The 25,234-nt window shown below is 41.1% G+C and overlaps 1 protein-coding gene across 1 annotated transcript in view; it reads right to left on the reverse strand.

The window, feature by feature from the left end:
• LOC308523033 (uncharacterized protein) overlaps positions 1 to 25,234 on the reverse strand; it is a 128,250-nt gene that overhangs the window by 1,471 nt on the left and 101,545 nt on the right. Inside the window, exons 3-4 of the mRNA XM_081096692.1 lie at positions 15,125 to 15,227; positions 14,579 to 14,703 (exon numbers count right to left, since the gene is read on the reverse strand). Of these exons, the coding sequence (XP_080952818.1) occupies positions 14,626 to 14,703; positions 15,125 to 15,227 (181 nt within the window). The 3' untranslated portion in view covers positions 14,579 to 14,625. The remainder of the gene's footprint in view (positions 1 to 14,578; positions 14,704 to 15,124; positions 15,228 to 25,234) is intronic.

A 25,234-nucleotide genomic window follows, 5' to 3' on the forward strand; every position in this document is an offset into this window, starting at 1 on the left:
GGAGGAGTGGAATCTGGGGAGAGACTGAAGAGAGAGGGGGGGCCGGGAGAGGTGGCAGCGAATTGAGTGCTGAGACACCCCCGAGCCCAGGTCTGGGGCAGACATTCTCTCCAGAGAGTGAGACTCCACCCCCAGCCCCCAGGCAAGGAGCACAGCCACACCCAGATTCCACCCTGTAGGAGATCAAGGATTAAAATAATCTGATCAATCCCTGGGAGTTAACAGGGTCTGGCCTATAGAGGGATTTTCAATCCCAGCAACAACACAGCGCCGGTAACTAACTATTACGCAGCCAGCTCTGGGCAGTGAACTTCCACTGGACAGAAAGGCCCTATAGCCTCAGAGGCCAACCCCAGAACACTGCCACCCAGAGGCTGACCCACAAACTGACTCTTTGCTAAACATAAAATAAGGCAGTCTGGGAAAGAAATGCGGCCTGCTTTAAAATAAGGACTGTGGTTTACAACACAGAGGAACAGTGTATCGCAGGGGAACTCAACACTCTCCTGAATACCTGGCAGGTCTAAGGCGAGCCACACTGAAGAATAGAAGAACCGAGGGACCTTCACTACTGCAAGTCTTTTTTTTTTCTTTTTCTTTTTCTTTTTTCACCTTTTAACTAAGAAACCAATTTTTTTCTTCTTCTTTTTTCTTTTCTTTCTTTCTTTTTTTTTCTTCTTTTCCATCACCTCATTTTACCCTTTTAACTACTACCTTCTTATTTTTAACCAGTATTATTACTGCTACCATTTTACCATTTTTTAAAGTGTCATTTTATTTTCTCTTTATTTTATTTTGGGATTAGTGTTCTCCATTCTATTTTCATCGTTATATTATTGGTTGTTTCTAGTTTGCATTCATCTCCAGGGAGCTGTTGCTGGAATCTGTTGGGATTAATGGCGGTTCTATAGGAGTATTCTCTTCATATTAAAAGTCTCTTCCCCTCTTCCACTTCATTCTCTTTTTTCGCTCTTTTATTTTCTTTTTTTTTCTTTTTTCTCCTTTTTTTTTTCTTTCTTTTTTCTTGTCTTTTCTTTTCTCGCTTTTTCCCCCCCTCCTTTTTCCCAATTTCATTTTTGCACTCTTTTTTTTTTGGTCCCTACTTTTCTTTTCTTTTTTCTCTTTTATCTTTTTCCCTTCCATCCTCCTTATCCCCTAATTCTCTTAACTCGGGTGGTCACCTTTATTTGGGGTTATTAATATCGTGAATATATTTGTGTATACTGCCGGGTACGTGGTGCCTTGTTGTGTTGTATTTTGTGCCTTTAAATCAACGCAGCAGATCGAAGCTACAGCAACCTCCAGAGCACCACACCCTCTGCTGAGGAACAGCAGCTGTATGTGAAGCCTCGCCCCACCAGCCAGAAGAGCCACCTCAGCTGTGAACAGCACACACCAGAGGAGCTGCTGCCAACTGAAGAGCAGCTGCTACCGCAACCGCCCGAAGAGCAACCACAGACCAAGGAGTCACTGCCACCAAGGGAGCAACCACTGAATGACTCAACGTCTAGATATGTCAGTGAGATCAAACATGGGTAGACAAAGAAACCCCCAAAGGAAAGAGAAGGAGGGCTCTCCAGAAAAGCAGCTAAGTAATACAGAGGCATGCAACATGACAGACAAAGAATTCAGAATAAGGGTCCTAGAGTGCATAAACCGGATGGAGGAAAAAATCGACATCCTCTGCAAGAAGCAAGAAGAAACAGATGAAAAAATCGATAACATATGGAAGAAGCTAGAAGAAACAGATGAAAAAATCAACAACTTAAGTAAGACCCAAGAAGAAATGAAGAGTGATATAGCTGCAATGAAAAACTCCATTGAAAGTATCAACAGTAGACTAGGAGAAGCAGAGGACCGAATTAGTGAATTAGAAGACAAGGAAGCAAAACACAGCCAAAATGTACTGCAATTGGAGAAAAAAATTAAAACACAGGAGGAGAGCCTAAGGGAGCTTTGGGACAACATGAAACGAAACAACATACGAATAATAGGGGTACCAGAACAACAGAAGGATGAACAAGGATTAGAAAACCTATTAGAAGAAATAATATCAGAAAACTTCCCTGAGGTGGGGAAGAAAAAAGTCACACAAGCCCAGAGAGTCCCAAACCAGGTGAACCCGAAAAGACCCACACCAAGACACATCATAATTACCATGGCAAATGTTCAGGACAAAGAGAGAATCTTACAGGCTGCAAGAGAGAGACGGAAAGTTACATACAAGGGATCGCCCATTAGATTGTCAAATGATTTCTCAACAGAAACACATCAGGCCAGAAAAGAATGGACAGAAATTTACAAAGTGCTGCAAAGCAAAGGACTGAATCCAAGAATACTCTATCCAGCAAGGCTATCATTCAAACTTGAAGGGGAAATAAGAAGCTTCACAGACAAAAAAACGCTAAGGGAGTTTATCACCACCAAGCCAGCAATGCAAGGAATGCTAAAGGGACTGGTATAAAAATAATAAAAAGCTCAGAAAGAAAACAGCCACACACACAAAAACAGAAATGGCTACAAACAAGTACCTTTCAATAATAACTTTAAACGTAAACGGACTAAATGCTCCAAACAAAAGACATCGAGTGGCTGAATGGATAAAAAAACATGACCCATACATCTGCTGTCTACAAGAAACCCACCTCATTAGAAGGGACTCACACAGACTGAAAGTGAAAGGATGGAAAAATATCTTTCAGGCAAATGGAAAGGAAAAGAAAGCTGGGGTAGCAATACTTATATCGGACAAAATAGACCTCAAAGTGAAGGCCATAACAAGAGATAAGGAAGGCCACTTCATAATACTAAAGGGATCAATTCAACAAGAAGATATAACCCTGGTAAACATATATGCACCCAATGCAGGAGCACCCAAATTCATAAAAAAACTCCTGGAAGATATCAAAGGAGAGATCAACAACAATACAATCATAGTAGGGGACTTTAATACACCACTGACAGCACTGGATAAGTCCTCTAGACAAACAATCAGCAAAGATACAGCAATCCTAAATGACTCACTAGATCAGATGGACTTAATAGACATCTTCAGAACACTTCACCCCAGTGCCACGGAATATACATTCTACTCAAGTGCTCATGACACATATTCAAAAATAGACCATATATTGGGTCACAAGCAAAGTATCCCCAAATTCAAGAAGATTGAAATCATAAAAAGCATCTTCTCACACCACGATGGCATAATATTAGAAATAAACTACAATAAAAACAACCCAAAATACTCAAACACCTGGAAGCTGAATAGCATGCTATTAAATATTGATTGGATTACCAATGAAATCAAAGAAGAAATTAAAAACATCCTGGAAACTAATGACAATGAAAACACAACAATCCAAAACCTATGGGACACAATGAAAGCAGTCCTGAGAGGGAAGTTTATAGCTCTACAGGCCTATCTCAAAAAACAAGAAAAAATGGTAGTAAATCAGCTAACTCTACAACTCAAAGAATTAGAAAGAGAGCAACAAGAAAACCCCAGAGTGAGCAGAAGGAAGGAGATAATAAAGATTAAAGCAGAAATAAATGACATAGAGACCAAAAAAACAATACAGAAAATCAATGAAACCAAGAGCTGGTTCTTTGAAAGGATAAACAAGATTGACAAACCTCTAGCCAGACTCACCAAGAAGCAAAGAGAGAGGACCCAAATAAACAAAATCAGAAATGATAGAGGCAAAATAACTACAGACCCCACAGAAATACAAATGATTGTTAAAAAATACTGTGGTCAACTCTACTCCAACAAACTAGACAACCTGGAGGAAATGGACACATTCCTAGAAAAATACAACATTCGAAAACTCAATCAGGAAGAATCTAAAAATCTCAACAGGCCAATAACTATGGAAGAAATTGAAGCAGTCATCAAAAAGCTTCCATCAAACAAAAGCCCAGGACCAGACGGCTTCACAGGGGAGTTTTACCAAACATTCAAGGAAGAACTAAAACCTATCCTCCTCAGACTACTAAAAAAATTTCAAGAGGAAGGAACACTTCCAAGCTCATTCTATGAAGCCAGCATCACCCTAATACCAAAACCAGGTAAAGACAACACAATGAAAGAGAATTACAGGCCAATATCCCTCATGAACATAGATGCCAAAATCCTCAACAAAATCTTAGCAAATCGGATCCAGCAGTACATCAGAAAGATCATACACCATGACCAAGTAGGATTTATCCCAGGGATGCAAGGATGGTACAATATCCGCAAATCAATAAACGTGATACATCACATAAACAAATTGAAAGAAAAAAACCACAGGGTCATATCAATTGATGCAGAAAAAGCATTTGACAAAATTCAACACCCATTTTTGATAAAAACTCTCAGCAAGGTGGGAGTAGATGGATCATACCTCAACATAATAAAAGCCATATATGACAGGCCCACAGCCAACATCATACTCAATGGACAAAAACTAACACCATTTCCCCTAAGAACAGGAACAAGACAGGGATGCCCCCTCTCACCACTCCTGTTCAACATAGTACTGGAAGTGTTAGCCATTGCAATTCGGCAAGAAGAAGAAATAAAAGGCATCCAAATTGGAAAAGAGGAAGTAAAACTGTCCTTATTTGCAGATGACATGATATTATACATACAAAACCCTAGAGACTCCATCAAAAAGCTACTAGACTTAATACATGAATTTGGCAATGTAGCAGGATACAAAATTAACCCCAAGAAATCTGAGACATTTCTATACACCAATAGTGAACTTTCAGAAAGAGAGATTATAAAAACAATCCCGTTTACCATTGCACCAAAAAAATTAAGCTACCTAGGAATAAACTTAACTAAAGAGGTAAAAGACCTCTACTCAGAAAACTACAGGACGTTGAAAAAAGATATAGAGGAAGACATAAACAGATGGAAGAACATACCGTGTTCGTGGATTGGTAGAATCAACATCATTAAAATGTCCATACTACCCAAAGCAATCTATAAATTCAACGCACTTCCCATTAAAATACCAACGGCATACTTCAGAGATCTAGAACGAACTCTCCAAAAATTCATCTGGAATAAAAAAAGACCCCGAATAGCTGCAGCAATCCTGAAAAAGAACAAAGTAGGTGGGATCTCAATACCAGATATCAAGTTGTATTACAAAGCCACTGTTCTCAAAACTGCCTGGTACTGGCACAAGAATAGGCATATAGATCAATGGAATAGAATAGAGAGCCCAGAAATTGGCCCGAACCAATATGCTCAATTAGTATTTGACAAAGGAGGCAAGAACATTCAATGGAGCCAAGATAGTCTCTTCAATAAATGGTGTTGGGAAAATTGGACAGATATATGCAAGAAAATGAAACTAGACCACCAACTTACACCATACACAAAAATAAACTCAAAATGGATAAAGGACTTAAATGTACGACAGGAAACCATAAAAATTCTAGAAGAATCCAAAGGCAACAAAATCTCAGACATATGCCGAAGCAATTTCTTCACTGATACAGCTCCTAGGGCACTTGAAACTAAAGAGAAAATGAACAAATGGGACTACATCAAAATAAAAAGCTTCTGCACAGCAAAAGAAACCATCAACAAAACAACGAGAAAACCCACTGTGTGGGAAAACATATTTGCCAATGTCATATCTGATAAGGGCCTAATCTCCAAAATTTATAGGGAACTCATACAACTTAACAAAAGGAAGATAAACAATCCAATCAAAAAATGGGCAAAGGACCTAAATAGACACCTTTCAAAAGAGGACATTCAGAAAGCCAAGAGACATATGAAAACATGCTCAAAGTCACTAATCATCCGAGAGATGCAAATCAAAACAACAATGAGGTACCATCTCACACCTGTCAGACTGGCTATCATCAACAAATCAACAAACGACAAGTGCTGGAGAGGATGTGGAGAAAAAGGAACACTTGTGCACTGCTGGTGGGAATGCAGACTGGTGCAGCCACTATGGAAGACAGTATGGCGTTTCCTTAAAAAACTGAAAATGGAACTCCCATTTGACCCTGTGATCCCACTTCTAGGAATATATCCCAAGAAACCAGAAACACCAATCAGAAAGGATATATGCACCCCTATGTTTATAGCAGCACAATTCACCATAGCTAAGATCTGGAAACAGCCTAAGTGCCCATCAGTAGATGAATGGATTAGAAAACTGTGGTACATCTACACGATGGAATACTATGCTGCTCTAAAAAGGAAGGAACTCTTACCATTTGCAACGGCATGGATGGAACTGGAGACCATTATGCTAAGTGAAATAAGCCAGTCAATGAAGGAAAAATACCACATGATCTCACTCATTCATGGATAATAGAGACCATTATAAACTTTTGAACAATAATAGATACAGAGGCAGAGCTGCCTCAAACAGATTGTCAAACTGCAGCGGGAAGGCAGGGGAGGGTTGGGGGGCAGGAGGTAGGGGGGTAAGAGATCAACTAAAGGACTTGTATGCATGCATATAAGCATAACCAATGGACATAAGACACTGGGGGATAGGGGAGGCTGGGGGACTATCTAGGGCAGGGGGATAAAATGGACACATATGTAATACCCTTTGTAATACTTTAAGCAATAAAAAAAAAAGTATAAAGTACCAATCTATACATATAAAGAGGCAGGGGCCATCACATCTGAAACAACTGAATGGACGACCGAACAGGCTGAGTGGGGCGACCAGGCCGGCAGGGAGGTTAGTGAGGGGCGACCAAATGACTAAACAGCAGGCTGTGTGGGGCAACCAGGCCGGCAGGGGGAGCAGTTGGGGGCAGCCAGGTTGGTGGGGGGAGGGGGCGCTATTGGGGACAACCAAGCTGGCAAGGGAGGGCAGTTAGGGGCAATCAGGTTAGCAGGCAGAGGTGGTTATGGGTGATCAGGCTGGCAGGAGGGCCCCTTAGGGACAATCAGGCAGGCAGGTAGGTGAGCAGTTAGGAGCCAGGATCCAGTTAGGTCCTGGATTGTGAGAGGGATGTCCGACTGCCAGTGGCATTCAGACATCCCCCATTGGGTCCTAGATTGGAGAGGGTGCAAGCTGGGCTGAGGGGACCCCAACCCCCTGTGCACGAATTTTGTGCACCAGGCTTCTAGTGTAATAATAATGTTCAACACAAATTAGAATATAAGATTATTCTTATTCTATCAAGATTATATCAGGCTAATATTGCTGTGTTCCTATTTTGTCTTTAGTTTTTAAAAATTTCATAAGACATAATTCTTGCCAAGCATACAAAATTACTGGAGACAGAGAAAGAGAACTATGATATAGTAGGAAAATTATTTTTACATCCTCAAATTACTTGGTAATCACCTTTTGAAATTATAAACAAAAACAGTGGAAGACGTAGTATCATTTAGAAACACAATTGTTATCTGATTTCCCTTGACCCAAAAATAATAAGTAATTTATAGAATTTCTAATTAAGTATCTCTCATGACCAAGTTAAAGGTGAACCCCACCCCCATCCCAGTGAGGTATAGAAGCCAACTTATATCAAGTCTTGGAAGTCTTCAATGATTAAAAGGAAGTAATCTTCGACCCACTTCATTATTGCGGGTGATGTAGCCTCCTTTCTTTAATCTCCTCCAGATATCTTCACGTGAATGGTATGCTCTTAAATGTGGATCATGAAGACTATTATATTGGTTGTCCAAAAGTCGACAATAAGGACAAGTCAGGTTAAAACCATCAGAAGGTTGAAAAAGTTGCAAACACAGATTTAAAAAGATGAAAAACGTAAATTTTGAAATAGCTAGAATGTTCATTCAAAATAAAGCATGCAAGAAGAATCCGACATGGGGGAAACCAGCAACAGAAAGATTTGGATTGGAAATGCTAATTGCTTATTCCTACAGCCACCGCACACCCTCTCCCCCACCCCCCCCGCACCCCCTTTCCCCCGCTGCAACACACACACACACCTGACCTGAATTATTCTAAAAACCCACCCTCACTCAATTCCTCCACTGATCTCCATCAATCTCTGCCCCTGAGCCAGAGAAGAAGGGAAGGTAAAAAATGAAAGAGACTAGGATAAAATGTGTTTTAATGGACAAAGCTAATGCTAAGTTCTCCATTTCCTTCCTCTCTCTTCAAGGTCAAGGCACTGCATTCAAACTATAAAGAGATAATGTTAATTATGACTATTATATTACAATAATCTAAAAATAAAGTGGAACATATTTTTCCAAGATGCTTGGAAACAAGTTTGTCTAAAAGATAGAAGTTGCCGAAACCGGTTTGGCTCAGTGGATAGAGCGTCGGCCTGCGGACTGAAGGGTCCCAGGTTCGATTCCGGTCAAGGGCATGTACCTGGGTTGCGGGCACATCCCCAGTAGGAGTTGTGCAGGAGGCAGCTGACCAATGTTTCTCTCTCATCGATGTTTCTAACTCTCTATCTCTCTCCCTTTCTCTCTGTAAAAATTCAATAAAATATATAAAAAAATAAAAATAAAAAAAAAATAAAAGATACAAGTAAAACTCAGATGTTAAAGATGATGGATTAAAGAGTTATTGTGTCTTGGGATCTTATCTAATATAAAAACCCCCCAACAATCTCTGAGTACTATAGTCAGGAAAAAATTCAAGATCTGACTTATAAAGTTCAATATATTGAAGAATCAGTTATAAAGGATATTATCAGGAATTTTTCCTTATGTGAAAGACCAAATCAACCTTGTGCTATAGCTATTAGCATTTAAAAGAAGAAAAAATATCAGCTAATAGTCATGTTTCTATGTGTATTATTTTGCAGGAGTGGGGAACCTTTTTTCTGCCAATGGCCATTTGGAAATTTATAGCATCATTTTCAGGCCATACACAATTATCAACTTAAAAATTAGCCTGCAATATTTGGTCAAACATTTAATTAACTCACCCCTAATTCCTAGGCAGGGCCAGATCAAATAATATTTAGGCCTTATAGGGCCCACAGGCCAGATGTTCTCCACTCCTGTTTTAGAGGAAACAGCTGTTACTTAATCTCATTTGTAAATTGAAACATTACCAAAGTGGGAGGTTTTTTTGTTTGTTTGTTTTTGTTTTTTTGGTGTGAGTTCTTAGTCCACTTTCAATAACAGGATGGTGTTAATGCCTTAAGGGAGAACCTATGAAAGGGAAAAAGTGGAGGACAGAAGTAGGTGTGGACTTTGTCCTAATGTCTTTACATTATTTTTTTTAAATCTTTATTGTTCAGATTATTACAGATGTTCCTCTTTTTCCCTCCCATAGCTCCCCTCCACCCAGTTCCCATCCCACACCAGGTCTCTCCCCGCCACCCACTGACCTCATCCACAGGTGTAAGCTCTTTGTCCAATCTCTTCTCACACCCCACCACAACCCCTTCCCCCCAAGAATTGTCAGTCTGCTCCTGTTCATGCCCATGATTCTATTACATTCACCACTCTGTTCTATTCATCAGGTTTTTTATTCATTTGATTTTTAGATTCACTTGTTGATAGATATGTATTTGTTGTCACTTCATTGTTCATAATTTTTCTCTTTACCTTTTTCTTCTTCTTCCTCTTCTTAGAGAATACCCGTCAGCATTTCATATAATACTGGTTTGGTGGTGATGAACTCCTTTAACGTTTTCTTATCTGTGAAGCTCTTTATCTGGCCTTCAATTCTGAATGATAGCATTGCTGGGTAGAGTATTCTTGGTTGTAGGTTCTTGATATTTATCACTTTGTATATTTCTTGCCACTCCCTTCTGGCCTGCATAGTTTCTGTTGAGAAATCAGCTGACAAACGTATGGGTACTCCCTTGTAGGTAAATGTGTTTTTTTTCTTACTGCTTTTAAGATTCACTCTTTGTCTTTTGCCCTTGGCATTTTAATTGATGTGTCTTGGTGTGGTCCTCTTTGGATTCCTCTTGTTTGGAGTTCTCTGTGCTTCCTGGACTTGTAAGTCAATTTCTTTCACCAGGTAGGGGAAGTTTTCTGTCATTATTTCTTCAAATAGGTTTTCAATATCTTGCTCTCTCTCTTCTTCTGGCACCCCCATAATTTTGATATTGGTACATTTGAAGTTGTCCCAGAGGCTCCTTACACTATCTTCATATGTTTGGATTCTTTTTTCTTTTTGCTTTTCTGGTTGGGTGTTTTTTACTCCTTTGTATCTCAAATCTTTGACTTGATTCCTGGGATCTTCTAGTCTGCTGTTGAATCTCTGCATATTATTCTTTATTTCAGTCAGTTTATGCTTAATTTCTGATTGCTTTTTTTTTGTATATCCTTGAGGGTCTCACTAAATTTCTCGGAGGTTTCTAGAAGATTCTTGAGTAACCTTATAACCATGGTTTTGAACTCTATATCCAGTATTTTGCTTTCATCCATTTCTTTTATTTGTGACTTGTTTCTTTGTCTCCACATTTTGGCTGCTTCCCTGTGTTTATTTCTATGTACTGGGTAGCTGTTAAGTCTCCTTGAGTTGATAGAGTTGCCTTGTGTGGTAATTGTCCTGTAGGGCCCAGTGGCTCAGCCTCCCAAGTCACCTGAGGTGGACGCTCTTGGTGCACCCTTTTGTGGGCTGTTTGCACAATCTTGTTGTAGTTAACCCTTGATTGCTGTTGGTATCACTGGGAGGAATTGACCTCCAGGCCAATTGGCTGTGGGGACCAGCTGCAACTACAGTGGGAGAGCTATTGTGAAGGAGATACCCTTATGAGGCAGGACTTACTTCAGTGGGGCTTGGGTGCTCACTGAGTCTTCCCCTTGAGTGTGTCTCTTATGGATGTGAAGAGTTGTAATCCGGTGTGGTCTTACTCTGACCACTGGGTACACTGACTCTTGGATCTCCAAGGAGGTGCAAGGTCTGCCACTGTCTGGGGCCGCCCAGCAGGAGCTGCAGAGACTTCTGCAGATTCCTCCTCTTTGTATGGGGTTTGGAAGTGCCAAGACAAGGCCCAACTGTGAAGCAAGGCAGGCTGCTGCTGCTGGGCCTCAGGCCTTCTTTTGGAAGCTCTGGGGCTCTCTGACCCAGCTGTAGTTTGACAGCTTTTAGGCAGAGAAAGGTGGGCCATTCATATGCAAAAGCCAATGCACACAGCTTGGGTGGGGTTGTAAATTGGGTGGGGTGAGGTCTCTGGGAATCACCATCAATGGCTGCCAACCAGCCCTGCACTGGAGAGGTCCCTGGGTCTCTGCATCCCACGCCCCTGTGCAGGAACAATGATTGCTACGAGCACCTCTAAAAGAAAGCTGCCCTCACATTCCTGTCTGTATGCCAGACAGTCCAGTTTCTCCCCATATGTGTCTGGGTCCCCCAGAGTCTTGCCTGGAACTGGAATTCAGAGCAAGTGGGAGCTTGTATCTCCCTCCTGATTAAAAGAGCAGCACATCCAGGTGCCAGCACTTACCGCGCCTCTGCACCTCTTACTAGTCTCAATGCGCTTTCTTTATCTCTCTAGTTGTGGAACCTCTACTCAGCCAGCTTTCCTGCAGTTCTGGGTGGTAGTTGTTCTGCCTTTTAGTTGTAATTTTGATGTGGTTGTGAGAGGCAGCAAGTATAGGTGTTTACCTATGCTACCATCTTGGTTCTATCTTCTCTTTACATTATTTTTGTTTTCATTTACCTGTTTCTTTTCAGGAAAACAGAAGTTTTAGTCTAAAGTAACACAGAAGTAGAAACTGGCCCAAGTGAAAGGCGGCTGGAATGTGTGGGGATGTGGCAAACCTGAGAGCACCTGGCCTGTTTGCAGGCCCGACTCAATGTACAAGACTCCACAGTCCTGACCTGTCTGCAGGGACCTGTGTTGCTCTGTCTGGCAGAAGCCATGTCAGTCATGTTCTGATCACTAAGCAGCCTGGCTGGGTGGGGTCCTCAAAGAACTCCCTTAGGTAGGTGGGAGGATGCTTCATATGTGGGCAAAGGGGATTAGTGGGAACTGATAGGATGCCAGCTTTCTTTTCCATTTAAAGCTTCCTTGGAAAGTTTCTCTTCTCGGGCTTACCACCAGGCTTTATCCCTTCCAAGGGGCCTAAATCATAAAGTGCAATCATTCCTTAATTGCTAGTGCTTCCCTGAGAAGGAAGAGAAAGGAATTCTGTGGGGCAATGTCTAGAATTCAGTGAAGCCAGGTATGAAGCATCCAACAGTCATGAGTCCAGGATTGGTCTGACTGTTTCTTTTAGAGGTTGACATTTAGCTGTTGACTTCTTTTAGATATTGACTTTCAGTTGTGATGTTTCTCAAGATCAAAACTGGGCTACTGACCTCTAAATGAAGCACACCTTTTAAACAAATCCATTCATGCCCTAGCCAGTTTTGGCTTACTGGATAGAGCTTTGGCCCACAAATTGAAGGGTCCCAGGTTCCATTCTGGTCACGGGCAAGTACCTTAGTTGCAGGCTAGATCCCTGGCCCTGGTCAGGGCATGTGTAAGAGGCAACCAATGTGTCTCTCTCACATCAATGTTTCTCTCTGTCTCTCCCACTCCCTTCCGCTCTAAAAATCAATGGAAAAATATCCTTGGGTGAGGATTAACAACAACAACAAAATTCATTCATTGAAACCTGGATGACCCTTTTGTTGTCAATTACAATAATTGGTTTGCTTTCCTTTGGAAAAACACACACACTAAAAGTATAAATATAAAGCATTACTTTATTGAGGAGCTTTTAGGGGAAAAAAAGGAAAGCTCTCACAAACAGTCTTCAAGGAAATAGCTTGGTGACTAATATAATTAAATGAAGACAATTTGGGGGAAATGAATGTAATAATAATACTTTTTAAAAGAGTAGTTGACAAGCAATTTAATATGTGACAGAAAATGGTAATATAGCAAACAATATTCTTGAGGAAGCAGGCAAAAGAAAGACAGGGCTAAATTCAGATACAAAAGAAGAGAAGCATGGGTGGCAAGCATGCTGTAGGAAAGCTAGTTTATGTGAATGTGACCCAGTTAAATTGTACAAGGTAGGCATGGTTTTAGTCAGCTTGATCTATCTTAGTAGAACAGATTTGATTTTAAAACCAAATATTTCCCAGAAGCAAAACTTACTTTAAAAAATAATGTTACTTGGCAAGTATCAAATACAAAGGCACCCTACTCATTTCTGACATCACTGAGAGTAGAAGGAATTCTTCCTTGTAGAGTTTTTGGCGATATTAGCCAAAGAAACCACTCAAAGAGAATATACTGTCCTGGGCAGGGTGGTTCAGTGGTTGAGTGTCAACCTATGAACAAGAAGAACATGGTTCCATTCCTGGTCAGGGCACATGCCCAAGTTGTAGGCACGATCCTCAGTATGGGGCATGCAGGAGGCAGCCCATCAATGATTCTCATCATTTGTACTTCTATCTCTCTTTCCCTCTCCCTTCCTGTCTGAAATCAATAAAAATATATGTTTTTTAAAAAGAATGTACTAAACCTGCTTCAATGTTAGTGATTAAGTAAAGGGCTGAGGAGGTTTGAGGGTGGGTGTAGCATTGAGGACTAAAAGCAAGAAAGGATTTGAGGGAAGTACACACTATAACCCAGTATGATTTAAGTTATAAAACTGTAATTATAGAGTTGCAGTGTTGAATAAAATTAAACAAACCAAGTGTAATGCAAATCCCAAGGAAATATAAGCTCACTGGAGGCTATGAGACTTCAGAAAAAAACCTTGAAAAATGTTTGAAATTCATAGACTGAGAAGAAGGGTATGCCAGGTTTGGGGGAAGGTGAATAAAGGCATTAACATGGTATGTGTAAGTAGGTATAAAAGACCCCAACTGGAGGAAGCTGAGTTTCTGGGTGGGAGTAAAAACTGGATAGGCAGGTTGGGGGACATCAAGGACTCTCTTTGGGGAGGTAGAGCCTTCTTCTATTTTTTTAAAAATATACTTTTGATTTCAAAGAGGAAAGGAGAGGGAGAGAGATAGAAACATCAATGATAAGAGAGAATAACTGATTAACTGCCTCCTGCACTACCCCTACTAGGGATCGAGCCCACAACCTGGGCATGAGCTTTTGACCGGAATCAAACCCGGGACCTTTCAGTCCGAAGGGTGATGCTCTATCCACTGAGCCAAACTAACTAGGGCAGAGCTTTTGTCTATTAAAGTGAAGTTAAAGTACCTAAACATGTTAACTCATTTCAATTCCATTTTATGCTAACTATTGTGTATGAAATAAAAACTTCTCTCCAAACAGAATCTAGAGAAGTTTCTATAATGACAGTTTTGTACAAGTTATTATTGGTTAAAATCATAAAATAATTAAATGCCAGCCAGCACTATTAATTTTCTACCCTTCAAGTAAATATATTTATTTCTAACTAAATAAAATCTCACCAAGTGTATATTGTGTTACAAAGAAAAATTAATATGCTTCCAAATCTTAAGAGAGAACTAGGAATAAAAACTTTCCATCCCATGATTCTGTGCAAGACATATTAGATGAAGTTGCTTGGAATAAATCCTAAACAATACCTTGGATTAGATGTGGGTTTGATTTTTTTTTTTTTCTGTGAATGTTAATGCGAATTCCCTCAATGGACTTTGTATAATGTAGCACTTGACTTTAAGAGCAAGTAGAAATGGGCAAAGACAACCAATGTCAAGGCAAAAATTACCTTTTTATTTAACCTCGTCGTCTAGTATAGATTATTGCTCCCAGGGATCACGGGCAGCTTGACCTCAAGAGGCAGATCCAGTAGTGCAGCAGCTCGACACCGGGAAAGTGGGCTTTATGCACACCCTGTCAGGAGCAATAGATTTATTTTTCCTTTTAGGCCTTATTTCCTTAGTTCAGGCCTATCTACCCCTACTTTAGCCAAAGGAAGCAGAGTCATACAGTCAGGGTTGAAGGGGCGTGGCCTGCCAGATAACCCTGAAGACCTCCTGAACCACAGTTACACCCATGGAACCTGTCTGGGGCTCTCCCTGTCCCACCCAATGGAATACAAGGACACCAGGCCTCCTGCCACTCACATCTCTGTACTGATGGCTGTCTTCCTGTCCTTGGGAAGGCTGCTGGTGGCCTTCGTGGTGGGAAAAATGCTGGCAGCTTTGGAATGGGTGCTAAGGTAACTCTCCATAGCAGGCCTGGGCCCCCACCCTCTTCATCCCTTGTCCAGACCACATCTGGAATGCCTAGTAACCCCTTGTTTCCAACGTACCACTATTTTGGAGTTCCAGGTCGGAATGTGGGGACCCCAAAGGGCAGAGCTCCTCTCACTTGAGGCGTGAGCATCCAGAGCTGGGGAAATGCGTCCAGGAGGCCTAGTCAAAAAATAATTTCTCTCTGAAACCAACACAAAACTAAGTCAAACCAAACCCCAAATCACAACATATAATGCTTTCCTGGTGCAAAGCTGGCTAATTTCTTCTGGCCGCCAAGGAGCTATGGTTCCAGAAAAAGAAAACTCCAGGAGTGATTGTACCAACCATTCTATGGCCAGAGGCCTGGCTTTCCACCTCTCCCCTCCTAGACACTGTGACCACACCTTTCCCAGGCTCCTGCAACCACTTCCCACTCCAGGTCTCAATGACGTTCTTTTGACCACTGAATTGCACCCATTTAATCTAACTGCTATCTTTTATCCTTTCTGATCCTTTGATGTCCACTATCACCTCTCTTGCTATAAGTTCTCAACTTGTGAACCAAAAGTTTAAAAGCTAAAGGTTAAAATAAATTAACATTCAAAAGGCTCAACAACATATATTCATGTTATCAAATAAGAACAGGCAACACTTAAAGAGTTAACGAATGGAAGGGGGGAGAAAATGGCGGCTGAATAGGCAGCAGTGTCATGTACCAGGGTTGTGCAGGAGGCAGCAGATCAATGATTATCTCTCATTATTGTTGTTTCTCCCTCTCTCTCCCTCTATGAAATCAATAACAATATATTTTTTAAAAATAAATAATATATTTTATCAATTGGTAAATTGAAAAGAAATTTAAACAAAAACAAAGGAGCTTTACAATAAATAGGTAGGTCACATGCCACGGGTCTTAATCCAGCATCTAGAAGGGTTCAGGAATCTGGAGAAGGTGCTGCGTGTAAATTATTAAAGAGTCCAGAGATGAAACATAACGTTGGAAGGCATTTTGAGGAGCCATAGAAGACTTAGATAAAGGAACTAAGTTCTCCTTGTCTCAGGACCCCTTGCAATTTACAAATTGTCCTGAGGCGCTAGGTAGATATACACATTAAAGGCCAGGTTTGGTTTACAGAATCAATTGTCAGATTGGAGGAAAACCTGCCTATGGCTGTTCAGGTGTTTGGCCAGCAGGAGGCAATAACATGTAGATTGAAATGCCCTCAGCTGTCTGGCAGCAAGCAATCATTTATGCATCCTTTTCAGTTTTGGGGAAATGCCATTTCCAACAGGCAATAACATATGTGATTCAGCCCTTGCTGAGTCCCCAAGTTCCATCAACCTTTTGATGAAACTCTTGCATTTATGACATGCTGGAATTAGCTTCCAGCAGTCATAAAAGTAGAAGAGGAGGTTAATTATTTCTCCCAAATAATTAAAAGAAATAGCAACAACTGTTGGAGAAGAGTAGAGAAAAAAAATGACATGTACAGTAATTGCAAAAAGTGTGAACATTTATGAAACTGTTAATCAAAATTTCTCCTTCTATAACAGTAGCAAATCTGGGAGAACAAAGGAAAGCTAATATCCCCTGGGAGGACTTTATAATCAGTGTTTAACATGGTCTGGTGTAAACTTATTCATTAAACACCCATGTAATACCTGAGCCCTTCCCACATGCCACACGGGCTTTGAGGTGCTGGTGATGTTGCTTTGACCAAGGTAGACAAGGTGTCTATTCTCATGAAATTTATTTCTAGTAGAAGGTCAACACACAATATTGCCCATCACATTTCAAACTCATGGCTCAGGATGGCTATTGATTTTCAGATCTTTTGACCTCATTCCACACAGCAGGCCAAAATAAGGAAGATTTTTAAAAGAATATCCTCATAGCACAGTGCTTACATACTACTGGCTTAAAGACTAGTCACATAGCCATATGTAGCTATAAGAGAGGCTCAAAAAATGTAATCTTATTGCTGAATAACTAACACAGAAGGGAGAACTGGGTATTGGAAAGTAACTAGCACTCTATGCCACAATCTGTAGGGAAAGATTAGAAAATTTTCAACTTCAGGAATTTTCATCACAAAATTTCATAGCCCTTTTGCATATATGAAAAATTTTTACAAGCAGTTCTGTAGTAATCTTTTCTAAAGCAAACAGGTCAGAAACACTGGATAGAGGCTTACGCTATAGAATGAAACTAGGTCAGATAGAAGAAACACTCTCTGGCAGGCAAGTGATCAGGATTACACAGTGTATGGACACTGTGACTGATAGGGTTCCAGCTTGGGTATTATAAATAGTGGTTCTTATAGAACAGGATTTTGTGTGTAAGTAAGATGTACACTTTTCCTAGGCTGAGTTCATCATTATCATCATATTCTCAAAGAAATATGTAAACAAAAATGCTAAGAACTGCTATACCTGATTTGATGTGGAACAGCTCCCATTTCTAACTTCAGGACATTATAATCCGGGTTTTTTAGGAAGTGGGCATTCAATGGTGTTGATATTCACATTTTAGTAAACGGTCCAGTCCCTCTGACATCTGTCTCTTTCCACACATTCTGAATTCTCCAGTCACCTCACCACTTCTCACAGCATTAGGTTTCTTTCTGCCAAGGGAGTCAATTGAGATGAGACTGTTAATTGGTTTGATATGATGCTCTGAAAAAATAAGGGTGTTAGTTTGCCATACCATCAGGGTATTAATGCTTATTGGACAGGTCAGTGTCAGACCAAAAGGTCCATTGTGATTACAGTCCCAAACCACAGGGCATTTTTTGAGACAAGTTCTAAGAAGGGAGTAGGGGTTTCTTTTCTTTGTTTTTGCATTTTTTTTTTTTTTAGGTTTTCAATAAGTTTATTAAGTAAATGGCAGTAGGAAAAATGCCCTTTTTCTCTCTGGTGAGTTCAGTGATGGGTGTGGCCATCACATATTTAATGGTGTCTAGCTGGCTAGCTGGCTTTAATATATCCCTTTAGAAATAAATAGCCTGGGGCTTCAGAGTTGAGTGTCCATCTTGCTCTAGCTTCATTTCCTGAGCTTACAACACAAATGGCACATGGTGCTCAATAAACGACCAACTAAGTTAATTATTTTTATGTTCAGAAAAACCCAGCTATAAGAGAGACATTAACCACCTTTTTAAAAAACTATATTTTTTTTATTGATTTCTGAGAGAAAAGGAGAGGGAGAGAGAGATAGAAACATCAAGGATGAGAGAGAATCATTGATTGGCTGCTTTCTACACGCCCCCTATTGTGGAATTGAACCTGGGACCCTTCAGTATGCAGGTGAATGCTCTATCCACTAAGCCAAACCAGTTAGGGCAACTACCTTTTGATTCTATACAGAATAAGGCAAATAACCAGGCCAAATTGAAACAAGATTTAACACAGTAAATAAATTGGTCTTAATTTTGCTCTTTAATAAAAATGAGGGTGATTTTAGGGGCGAAAGTTATGTTTCAATGGACTCTATAATACACAGTTGTGAGCATTAGACTCCAATTAATTGTTTCAAAGTTGTTGTTTTTTACCTAGGAATTGAACTAAATCCTGAATTTATCTAGTTTTCTTAACTATTTAGCTACAATTCTCCGACAAATGTTTCATTTCTCCCATCCTTTGACTTGGATCAGTGAGTACTAAAACGCTTTTCTTTCCACTGGACCATTTGTCATAATTATTGTTATCCTAGCTCTTGCCCCAATAATATGAAGATTTTTAACATAGTTTGTCTCCATCAGATGACAAGCCCTATGTGCACTCAGGGAACCACCTCTAGACCAGCGCACAACCTCCTTCCGTGCCCAGGCTTCATCGTCCCTGGGACAGAAAGCAAGGCTCTCTTGGCTCTGAAGAAAAACGTTGCCCCCCTTCAGTAGGAAGCAGCTACAGAAGAGACCATGGGCCCCTTTTCTCTGACAGATTTCAGAGCCAAGATCCTTGAGGGGGAGGAGGATGTTGTAGGCAGTTAGGACGATGGGCCAGGTACAGAAGGTCACCAGGATGGAAAGCCCCAGGTGCCTAGCAATGGACACTCAATTGTAAGGTGGGGCCTTGCCCCCAGGGTAACGTTTCCTCCCCTAGCATCGTGCTGGCCACGAGGTTTGGACCCCCTGACCTTTCCTCCCTAGAGATGACATCTAGGCATCAGTTGTATTTCAGCTCCAGGCCCAGCAAAAACAGCTGCAGCTGATGTCAGGACCCCCTGCCCTGGTGCCAGCCAATCAACCAGTGGAGACCACAACCCTGAAAGGACACACTGGAAAGCTACTGAGTATTCTATTGAGATCTTCTGGGACCTCCTCTAAAATCTCCACCCTTAAAACCTTAAGATGGAGGACCTAGGGCCCCCCCTTCCCCTCCTCCCTCCCAGGCACTTTACCATTAGCTTCCTCCCTCCCAAGCTCCAAGGGCCCTTCCTTTACCTCCATAACTTGTTTCCTAAACACATTTCTCCAGGAATAACTTTTCCAACCTCTGTAATTTATGCAATAAGTGTTCTTTTCAAAAAATAAAATCAAATAATCATCTTCATAAAACATCCAAAAAAATTAGTCATTAAAATACAGTAAGAGTTCAACATGACCAAAACAATTAAATATAGAAAAATTAGCTGATTAATTTACAGCTATATATATATATGTATGGGCATATATATATCAATAGGATTCCCCTATACTGGGTGGGGGAAAATATAAAAAAGTTCATTCACAGTAGAAACGAAAACTGAGATATTTTAGATTTAATCTAAGGCACAAGACTAGGGAGAAAAATTTTAGACTCTATTTGAAAAATGAGAATATCTTTGATACGTGATTTCAACCATGGATATCAGTAGAGGAGGTTTTTATTATGATGTTGTTTTTGGTTAATCCTCACCAAAGGATATTTTTTCCATTGGTTTTTAGAGAGAATGGAAGGTAAGGGGAGAGACACAGAGAGAGAAACATCTATGTGAGAAAGACAAATTGATTGGTTACCTCCCCCATGAACCCCAACCAGGGCCAGGGATTGAGCCTGCAACTGCAGTTCATGACCTTGACCAGAATTGAGCCCAGAACAACACTCTATCTACTGAGCAAATTTGGCTAGGGCACTAGAGGAGTTTTTAAAAATACAATTGCTAGATTCTACTCCCCAGAATGATTATTCAGTTAACCTAGAGTACATGGGGAAAATGATTTCTAAAAGCTACCTAGTTAGCCCCACCAGTGAGGTTCAGTGGTTGAGCATCCACCTATGAATTAGAAAGTCATGGTTTGATTCCAGGTCAGGGCACTGTCCACGTTGTGGGCTCAATCCCCAGTCCAGTGCGTGCAGGAAGCAGCCAATCAATGAGTCCCTCTCATCATTGATGTTTCTCTCTCTCTCTCTCTCTCTCTCTCTCTCTCTCTCTCTCTCTCTCTCCTTCTTTCTCCCATTCACTCTCTAAAAATCAATGGGAAAAAATATCCTCAGGTGAAGATTAACGCCCACCCCCCAAAAACAAAACACACCAAAAAGAAAGATACAATAAAATGACAGGCTTTTCATGCACCAATAATGATAGTGGACCATGAACTTGTTACCAAACCCAAGGCGTTTGCCAGTTGGGGTGCTCTAGCTTGGGCTGCTCTATTTAAGAACAAGATGTGGCTTCCTGCCCTAAAGCAGTTTTCTTTTTCTTGCAGCAAGGAGACAGGGCATTCCTATCCAAAGTTCTGTCTCTCAGAAGGGAGGCTGAGCCTTGCTTCACTGCACTATTTAGTCCATTACATTGAAGTTGGCTGCATTTATGGGTTGAGTTCCTGTCAAGCTCATCCTGTTTTTTGCTGGTCTACAAAATACTGTGCTACATTTGAACATTTAGCAAGAACAGCAGTCAGAATAGCATTTGAGACCCATGTCCTATCTAACAAACAGCGTCCACTCAAGTCTGCACACCTGATTTGGGGGAGCACAGGAGGCTGTTCCCCACCTCATACATTCCTTCACTGAAGCAGTAAGTGTTAAGTCTCTCTACACCAGGTACTGTATTGGGAGCACAGTAGCCAAGATCAGATTCTTGCCCATAGAGTTGACATTCTAGCTGAGGAAACAGTAAAAGGTAAGCAAGTAAAGCTAAGGTAAGAGTGTAATAGATTCTACAACAGATATAAAATGAGTGAATGTGACAGGGAGTAATGGGAAGGGGGTGCAGCTTTTCAGAGGACTCCAACAAGAGGTGGGCTCTCAGGCAGAAAGAAAATCAACCAGGCATTGCCCTGGCCAGGAAGGTCAGTTGGTTGGAGAATCGTCCTTAATAGGCCAAGATTATGGGGTTAGATCTCCAGTCAGGACACACGCAAGAAACAATCAATAAATGCATAAATAAGTGGAACACCAAATCAATGTTTCTCTCTCTCTCTCTCTCTCTCTCTCTCTCTCTCTCTCTCTTAAATTTAATAATTATTTAAAAAATAAAAGAAAGAAAGGATATCAACCAACCACGCATTCAGAATGCTGAGCCAAGCTATCTCCAAGAACTGCATTTAAGGTCATCAAATACATGGTCACCATAGACCAGGTGCTACTGAGTTCTGCAGATCCCTTTAGGTATTTCCTTTAAACTCCCAGGAACAACATTTAAAACTTCTGTGATAACCCTGGTCTGTTTAGGTCTGTGGTTAGAGCATTGTCCAGAGGATGGAGGGTTTGTAGGTTCAATCTCCAGTCAAGGGCACGTACCTCAGTTGCAGGATCCCCTGCCTCAGTGGGACCATGTATAGGAGGCAGGCAACCAATGGATTAGTCTCTCTCACCTCTCTCTCCTCCCATCTTCCTTCCACTCACTCAAAAAAATCAATGGAAAAATATACTCAGGTGAGGATTTTAAAAATGTTAAAAAAATTAATTTAAAAATAAAACTCCTGTTATATAAAATGTGGACTATACTGAATACTGCACTTTTTAAAAAATATATTTTTTATTGATTTCAGAGAGGAAGGGAAAGGGAGAGATAGAAACATCTATATATATAAAACTCTAACATGCAAAGAGATTGAACAGAACAACTGAATAACCAGTCGCTATGACGTGTGCTGACAACCAGGGTGCATGCACGGAGCATGGCAGGCATTGGCGGCAGGTGTCGGCAAAGCGCGGAACATGGCAGGCATCGTCCGCAGGAGCCCCACTTGCACCCACTGCCAGTGCTGGAGCAGCTGCTCACACCTGCTGCCAGCACTGGCCCCACTTGCACCCAGAGCCAGTCCCAATCGCACAGGCCTGGATCATCCCTGAGGACTTCTTTACATCCCCCTGCTCCTGAGGGGCAGCAGCCGCTGCTCGCACCTGTTACAGGCACTAGCCCCAGTCGCTCTGGGCCGTCAGCCTCCGCGGGTGCTCTGCATCTGCAGTTGGAGCAGGGCCGGTGCTGTCAGGGTGTGGGAGCAGAGGCGGGAGCAGAGGCAGAGGCGGGAGCAGGGCTGCAGGAAGAAAGGGGATGGGTTGGGGGGCGTAGCAGCAGTGGGAGGGGCCTGGACCCGCCCCCATGCCAACCACAGCCTTGCAGCCCACAGTTCCTTTCAAGGTGCACGGATGTGTGCACTGAGTCCCTAGTCAATGATAACAGAGAATCATTGATCTGTTACTTCCTGCAGGCCCCATACTGGGGATTGAGCTGGAAATCCAGGCATGTGGCTGACTGGGAATTGAACCTGGTTCATAGGTAGACACTCAACCACTAAGTCAGACCAGTCAACATCAAGGCTACATTCTTTCATCCACCTCTTCTTTTCTGTTTTCACAACTCAGGGATAATTCTCACCAAAGTCTCTAGTTAACAGAAACTTCCCTTCCCACTCACCTTCAAACAAGTCTCTTTTGAACTCTTCATAATTTTTGCTCTAAGCCTATTTTACAGGCTTGGGAAAATACTGATAAGACATTTCCCTAGGACATCTGCTGGACTGTGTCCTGGAAAGGAAGCAAACTGTAACTTTTCAAGACAGCCCTTGGTGTCTATCTGCTCAACTTCAGACCCAAATCCTCCTCCCTGCCCTGTCACCTAGCAACAGAAGCCATTTCTCTTTAAAGGTGGAAGCAGCTTTTTCCCCCCTGCCTTGTATTGACTGGCAGTACAATGGTAAGTAAAATGAACTTCTCTACATCTCTTCTTTTAGTTGTGAATTATTTCATAGTCCCACTCACTGACCAAACCCTAACAGTAAACATATACTAGTATAGGCACTGTCTTTCAAAGACAATATTTTGTCGTGAGTAAAGCTAACCAGATGCTTTTACCACATACTACAGCAAAAACTGCTAAAGTTGTCCCTGACCCTAACCTACACCAGTCCTTTACAGCATCCTATATCTCCCGCTCTTTTCAAAGCAACATTTAGATCAATAGCCTTCTTTTCTCCCCCAACACGAGTTCTCAGGCTGGAGTAGTAGAGGGCTATGCATATTCAAGTTTGCCTATTTCTAGTGGGGCCTTTTCTAGGAGGTGGAAGACCAGAGTATCAGTAGTATGTTCACACACCCACCAGACTAGAGTCTACCATGTGCCTAATAGTGTTTTAAGGTATTCACTTGCATATTCAACTCATTTTACAAAGTTCAATATTCCACTTAATTATTTAAATTAAAAACAAACTTGAAGATTAAATAGGTAACTAGTCCAAGTCTGGAACCCAGGACAGCTATAAGCCTTAGTGAGAATGCTTACTCACTCGATTAAAGTTGTCAAGGGTACAGAGAGCACTGGGAAGCCCACACTCAGGCAAGTCTTTAATCTGCTTGGCTACTTATAACCACCCACCTTCCTATGCTCACACTCACCCAAGGGCTGGCAGCATTGGTGGGAGCTACTTTTCTAGAAGGAATGTCACTTGTGTAGATTCCTCCTCCCAATCACATTCAAATTCCCAGAGGATCACAGTTGTTTCCAAGAAAGGGTTTAGCAAAGCTCTTCTCCCCACATAGAGGTCAGTGGAACTGAAATAAACAACACCATCCACCTAAAGACCTTCCCATTTACATTCTTACCCCACATTTTTAAAGTTCAGTGCTTTCTACAAAACATCTCACAAATTGAAATCATCCTAACTAGTCCTTATTCTCCACTAACACTGCAACTCCTACACCTAAAACAGGTCATGCTTTTTATCCAAGCAACAGCTATGTTTTCTCATCTCCCTTCTCCAACAACCTCACCAAGCTATCCTGGACAAGCAAGCTTGAGGAACAGCTCCTACCATCAGCAGGGTTCATAAGTGAGGCAGGGTGATAATCATGCTCTCCTAAGAGATTAGGAAGATATAAATGAGCATTCAAGAAAAACACACACAAAACATTTACCTGTCTGATAAGAACCAATAAATCCACATTCTGGTCTGGGTTCCTGACACAAGGAGAACCAGAGAGCTTTTCAGTAGAAGTTATTTTTAAAATTACTAACAATTTCCTTCACTTTAAATTAAGCTGTTGTTTCCTTCTATCCAAATAATCTTGTTGAATAAAACAGACTCATAATATTATTTCTAATATTATGCCATTGTGGTCTGAGAAGATGCTTAGTATGATTTCAATCTTATTGAATTTGGGGAGACTTTGCTTGTGACACAATACGTGGTCTATTTTTGAAAATGTCCCATGTGCACTTGAGAAGAAGGTATATTCCATGCTTTGGGGTGAAATGTTCTGAAGATGTCAATTAAGTCCATCTGATCTAGTGAGTCATTTAGGATTGCTGTTTCTTTGCTAACTTTTTGTCTAGCGGATTTATCCAGTGATGTCAGTGGTGTATTAAAGTCCCCTGCTATTATTGCATTATTGTCGATCTCTCCCTTGATATCTTCCAGGAGTTTTTTTTTTTTTTATGTATTTGGGTGCTCCTGCATTGGGTGCATACATGTTTATCAGGGTTATATCCTCTTGTTGTATCAATCCCTTTAGTATAATGAAGTGGCCTTCCTTATCTCTTGTTATGGCCTTCACTTTGAGGTCTATTTTTGCCTGATATAAGTATTGCTACCCAGCTTTTCTTTTCATTTCCATTTGCCTGAAAGATATTTTTCCATCCCTTCACTTTCAGTCTGTGTGAGTCCCTTATTCTGAGATGGGTCTCTTGTAGACAGCAAATATATGGGTCATGTTTTTTAATCCATTCAGCCACTCAATGTCTTTTGATTGGAGCATTTAGT

Source organism: Myotis nattereri (genome assembly GCF_964212035.1).
Source record: "Myotis nattereri genome assembly, chromosome: 1".
In the NCBI taxonomy this organism is placed as follows: Eukaryota; Metazoa; Chordata; class Mammalia; order Chiroptera; family Vespertilionidae; genus Myotis; species Myotis nattereri.